This window comes from Salvia splendens, chromosome 14 (genome assembly GCF_004379255.2).
Source record: "Salvia splendens isolate huo1 chromosome 14, SspV2, whole genome shotgun sequence".
Lineage (NCBI taxonomy): Eukaryota > Viridiplantae > Streptophyta > Magnoliopsida > Lamiales > Lamiaceae > Salvia > Salvia splendens.
In genome coordinates this window covers 16026286-16032013 of record NC_056045.1, presented here as the reverse complement: position 1 = coordinate 16032013, position 5728 = coordinate 16026286, and the positions used below count along the sequence as shown (strand labels likewise).

Below are 5728 nucleotides of genomic sequence, written 5' to 3'. Positions count from 1 at the left end.
TATCACATCTATCTTGGCCTTATCCATCTCCAACCCCAACTCTGACACTTTGTGTCCTAAAACTATGCCCTCCCTAACCATGAATTGGCATTTCTCCCAATTGAGAACGAGTTTGGATTCTTCGCATCTTTGCACAACTCGTCTCAAATTGTCTAAACATTGGTCGAAGGATGACCCAAAGACAGAGAAGTCGTTCATAAATATTTCCATGTTATCTTCATTCATGTCACTGAATATCGCCATCATACACCGCTGAAATGTTGTCGGTGCATTGCATAGGCCAAATGGCATACAGCGGCAAGCATAAGTACCAATTGGGCAAGTGAATGTCGTCTTTTCTTGATCTTCCAAGGCAATCGTGATCTGATTGTACCCTGAGTATCCATCCAAAAAAACAATAATGGAAATATCCCGCAATTCTGTCAAGCAACTGGTCCATGAATGGAAAAGGGAAGTGATCTTTTCTTGTTTCCTTATTCAATCTCCTATAATCCATGCACACTCTCCATGAGTTAACCAATCTTGTTGCCATGACTTCATTCTTCTCATTAACTGTGACGGTTATTCCTCCTTTCTTTGGTACACATTGCACCGGGCTTACCCACTCACTGTCGGATATGGGGTAAATCATCCCAAAATCCAATCGATTTTTAACTTCTTTCTCGACCACTTCTTGCATGAGTGGGTTCAGCCTCCTTTTCCTATCTCTAACTAGTTTAGCCCCTTCTTCTAGCAAAATTTTCTGCATGCATATTGCTGGGCTTATCCCTTTAATGTCGGCTATAGACCATCCTAGAGCTCGTTTATGCTTCTTCAATAGTTCTATCAATTTTTCCTCTTCATCAACACTAAGTTCTGCTGAAACTACAACTGGTAAGGTCTCATCTTTCTCCAAAATTGCGTACTTGACATTGTTTGGGAGTGGTTTCAACTCAAGCTTGGGAGGCACTTCAATTGATGGTCTCAAATCTGCAACACATGTGTCAATCACAACTTGTTTCTCTGAGCTCGATTGATTGACTTGTTCTCCATCCATGTCATCGATACTCATCTTGAATGTGGAGCCAAAGTCTCTTTCCAGACTTCCCATTTCAAACACACTTCCTTCAATACTAGCAGAATAGCACGACTTATTAAAGATACATCTCTCTAAGACGTCAACTCTAAAACATGCCTTTGCATCAGTAGGATGTTTCATCGCCTTCTCAACATTGATGGTCAGTTCCTAACCATTAATTCTGAATGTAACAGAGTTATCATTTGCTCCAAGCAATACATCTCCCATTGCTATAAATGGTTTACCAAATAAAATTGGCACTTCTTTATCTTCTGGCATGTCAAGCACAATAAAATCAATGGGAATGATGAACTTATCAATTTTAACCAAGACATCCTCAACAATTCCAGTGGGCTTCACTATGGAGTGATCAGCCAATTGTAGAGCGATGTCGATAGGCTCCATTCTTTCCTCCAAACCAATGGCACCTGCAGTTTTTAGTGCCATCAGTGAGATCCCTGAACCTTGGTCCAATAAACACTTTGTAAAAATCGTGTTACCAATTTCACATGGTATGATGCAACCTCCTGGATCTCTTCTCTTCGTCGGCATAATTCCAGATATCAGTTGTGAGCAATTCATGCTCAATGCCACAATCCCTTCATCCTGAAGTTTCTCCTTGTTCGCCATCATGTCTTTGAAAAACTTGGAGAATCTCGAGAAATTGGTGAAAAGATCCACCAATGAGATGTCTACATTCACATTTCTAATCACATTCATCATCCACTCAAAACTCTTTTCTTGTCGCACTCGCTTCTTTCTCGTGAATAGATATGGAGGCGGTGGAATGTCATTAGGAATACTGGACTTGCTCTTCTTAGGTTCTGTCTCATTGACCTTTTTGTTTTTCCCACCTGCTGTAAGTTTTCCATTTAACTTAGATTCATCGCCTTGTTCCTTGCTGCCGGATGCAGCCTGTTCTTGACCATGTTGGGCATCCTGCACCAATGCGGGACTTCCCTTACATGCCTCGTCTGCCCCTGCGTCTCAGGAATGCAAGCCTAACATCTCATCCGCCCCTGCGTGCGAGATGCCGGAAGTACCTTGGTCGTCTATTAAAGGCATTGAATCCAAATTTCTTCCGCTTCTAAGGGTGACTGCTTTGCAATGTTCATTTTCCTTAGGGTTGGGCAATGTATCACTTGGAATGGTGCCGGGAGGTCTTGTATGAGAAGTTGTAGCAAGCTGCCCTATTTGTATTTCCAAATTCCTCATAGAAGCCTCGAGTTGTCCAAACTTCTCAACTGTTTTCCAAATTCCTCATAGGAGTTCTTGATTCCTTCATGCATATAGTGAGTGTAGGAATCTTAGATCCCATAATTAATTGGTGGGAATTTGTGTTTGTATGAGAACAATTGTGAATATGCGATTTTGATTGAATATGTGTGAAGTTTGAATGAATCATTGGTGAATGATGTGTGATTATATGAGAATGTGATTGTGAGAACCTTTTTAAGCATGATTGTGTGTTGGAAGCATGAAAAAATTGTGTTTGGATGAATGGGGAAGAAACCCTAATTTCGAAATTGTGAAGCCTGAAAACTGTGGTGTTCGGATAGTAAATTCCGACGTGTGTTTGATCAACCAAACGATCGAATTTTGACACGAAATTTTAAACTTCGAGGTGTTTTCTATTTTTTGTGTGAATTTCAGCCCCTTTTGACGAAAGATGAATTTTTAATAAATTTTTGAAGTTGACTGCGCATCTCTGCCAGAAACTTGTATTCTCGCCCAGAAAGTTTTGTTTTCTATTTGACCAACCAAATGGCCTCCTTTTGATGTGAATTTTTTTAATAGATGAAATTTAAAGTGTCTTCTGAGTTGTTTGAAAATTTCAGCCTCATTAAACATCGGATGAATTTTTGGTGAATGTTTCAATTGAACTACACAGTGCTGCTAGAATTTTGTGTTCCGACCAGAGAGTTACATTATTGTTTTGACTGACCAAATGACGTGATTTTCATGTACAATTTTAACTGTTTGAACCTAAATGTGTCTACTGTGTTGTGACCAAATTTTAGCTTCATATGAGGTCGGATGGATTTTTGGTAATTTTTACAAACCAACCGCGCAGTTCTGCCAGATTTGTTGTTATGTGGAAATATCACTTGTTGCCAAATTTGAGTGAATTATATGATGCATGTACGATTTAGGAATGTATCCTATGACGTGATTATGTGTGACACGTTGAGAAATATTATGGCATGTTTTCCTTATGTTGATGAATGTTGGGATGGGTAATTTAAGAGAATGATAAAAGGAACGATAGGACATGCATGATAATGTGACTTGATGGAAGGCTGATTTGTATTGTGGTTTGGAAAGGGTTATTGTGTGTACGTGAGAACAAGGAACGATTGCCTTAAGTGGATATTGAATTATTTAAGCAAACGAGGTCGGCTTTCATTTTCAAATCTCTTTTTTTCCGAAAATATGTTGTGGTGTTATAAGGGTGGTTTAACTGTTATGTCATGCCATGATGTTTTGTTTATGAGATTGTTGCCTGATGCCTAGTTCGTCTGAGCTTGCTCCGTTAGGCTATATGGCTGAGTTGTGAAACGAATTCGGGTCCGAGTAGGGCCCAAACCCTATCAGGCTGTGTACACTGGTGGGATCGTGAGCCGTCCTTGCTAGTCGGCCGGTCTCGTGGGCGAATAGTGTGGCCATACTTTCGTCGCACTGTGATATGATGTTTGTGATTGATGGATTGATGAGAAAGTGGGGAGATTGATTGTCTGGCCAGACTTTAAAATATTTTTGTGTTCTCGTGATATTTCTTAACTACACATAAAACTCGAGATCACTGGTATGGATGACATAACTGTATAAAATGTTTTTGGCATGAGCCCATTGAGTACAACAAGTACTCAGCCTGCATGTGTTTTCCCTATGTGCAGGTTGAGCGGGATGTTGCGGTGGATGTTGAGTCGGCCTAGGAAATTGGGATGCGTTGTGTCTTCATACATAGGCGTCATCCTTGACTCTCTTTGAAACCTTATTTCCGCTGCTATATTTTTGAACTATGCCTCAAGACCTTACTTTATTTCGTACTGTTTTGAGTATGTCAAATTCTGTTAGACTTTAATCTGTTGTTTACTTCATTACTCTAAAATGGTTTTTCTTAAACTAAAACAAATGTTTTATTTTAGAAGTTAATTGGATTTTTTTGTTTTATGTTTATTTTCCCCGCTGCTTTTTTGGAAAAATCGTTTGCTAAGTCTTTGCTAATTAATAATGAATTTTTGACATTAAGTTTCTTTAAACTAAAAACTTGATGTTTAACAGTTGATGAACTAAAATATTATTCTTTTAAGCTAATTGAGTCTTTCTTATAAACTGTTAACCTTAAATGCTTTTCTTAATGTTTGTCCCTTAGTCACGATCGCCTCGTTTGTAGTACCCCTAGTATGGGCGGTCGTGACATTGTGCCTCAACCGCTGTCATTCTTTCAGATTCTACTGAAGCTCCGAAGGTATTTCCTTTCTTCTCAACCACTCTCCTTGGATTGTACCAGTTTCTTTGATTATCTGCTAGTTTTTTAAACAAGGTCCTCACTTCCTCATGTGTCTTATTATCAAGATCTCCACCAGTACTTGCATTTATAAGTCCCATGCTTTCATTGTTTAAGCCTTGGTGAAATTTGACAAGATCACGGCCAGGAGCAAGACCATGGCTGGGACACTTTCTCAACATCTCAGTAAACCTTTTCCATGCTTCAGCAAAAGATTCATCACCTTGCTGCCGAAAAGATGTGATGGCATCCCTCAATCTCTCGATCTTCATTGGTGAATTATATTCCAGGAGAAACTTGGATTTCAGATCTTCAAAGGTCGCCACATTGTACCCCGGAAGTGAGTCGTACCACTCTCGTGCGTTGTCTCTCAACCGAAAAAGGAAAGAGAGCACTCTTGATATTATCACGTGGCACATTCGCAGGTCTGTGGTTCATGGTCAACTCATAGAATGCATTGAGGTGGCTTATGGGCTCTTCACCTTCACGGCCATGGAACAAGGTGCCTCCATTCACCAAGCTGATGTAGTGAGGTGGGATGCTTATGTTATCCGTAGCATAGGCGAAATTTCACGGGTGATCAACTCCCGATCTGATAGTATCGCCGAACTTTTCCACAGGATGAGCATTGTTATTGTTCTCGGCCATCAACTCGGCTTCTGAATCACTGCTACTACTCTCAAAATTTGTTTTAAAAATTGGATTTTCTCTCACTGGACTCTGATAGTCCTGATGTGTATCAATCACAGCTAAATTTTGTCCTCTTCTATGATGTATCAATAACCCAAATTGCGGTGTACCCTTAGATCTGGTTCGCATCCACTGTTTTTTTATTTTTCTGTTTTCAATTTTCTAAAACACCTACACAACGCAAAAGAAACCAAGCACAACTCAAATATACCAATTCTACCGAAAGCGAGACATCTCGACAACTTCGGGGTTAGTCTTAGAAAAAGTGTGTGCTTGAATGTGTACTAGCAAACCTAAATAAAACACAGGGAATTAGAAAGATACTACCACAAATAAAACACTCCTTCTTCAAGTCCAGACGTGGTAGATGGCTATCACCCGTAAGAACACGAATTAAGTACCTACAAAATAAAATTAAAAAGATTAAATAAAAATAAAAATAAAACAAAAAGTTAAACAACCTATTGCCT

General features: G+C 39.5%; 1 protein-coding gene across 1 annotated transcript; it reads right to left on the bottom strand.

Annotated features, from left to right (window-relative positions):
* Window positions 1–1225: 1225 nt before the first annotated feature.
* On the bottom strand, window positions 1226–2272 carry LOC121764251. The gene is made up of 2 exons (XM_042160303.1): window positions 2101–2272; window positions 1226–2037 (listed from the first exon to the last, which is right to left on the bottom strand). Exons 1-2 carry the CDS (start codon window positions 2270–2272, stop codon window positions 1226–1228), a joined length of 984 nt encoding a protein of 327 aa, XP_042016237.1.
* Between the last annotated feature and the right edge of the window lie 3456 nt (window positions 2273–5728).

What these genes read in the sequence shown, in the direction of transcription:
- LOC121764251 (XM_042160303.1), bottom strand. Translation starts at nt 2,272, where the DNA reads ATGAGGAATTTGGAAATACAAATAGGGCAGCTTGCTACAACTTCTCAT. An exon ending in GCCTTTAATAGACGACCAAG is followed by an intron (nt 2,038 to 2,100) that starts GTACTTCCGGCA and finishes CCTGAGACGCAG; the next exon opens with GGGCAGACGAGGCATGTAAG.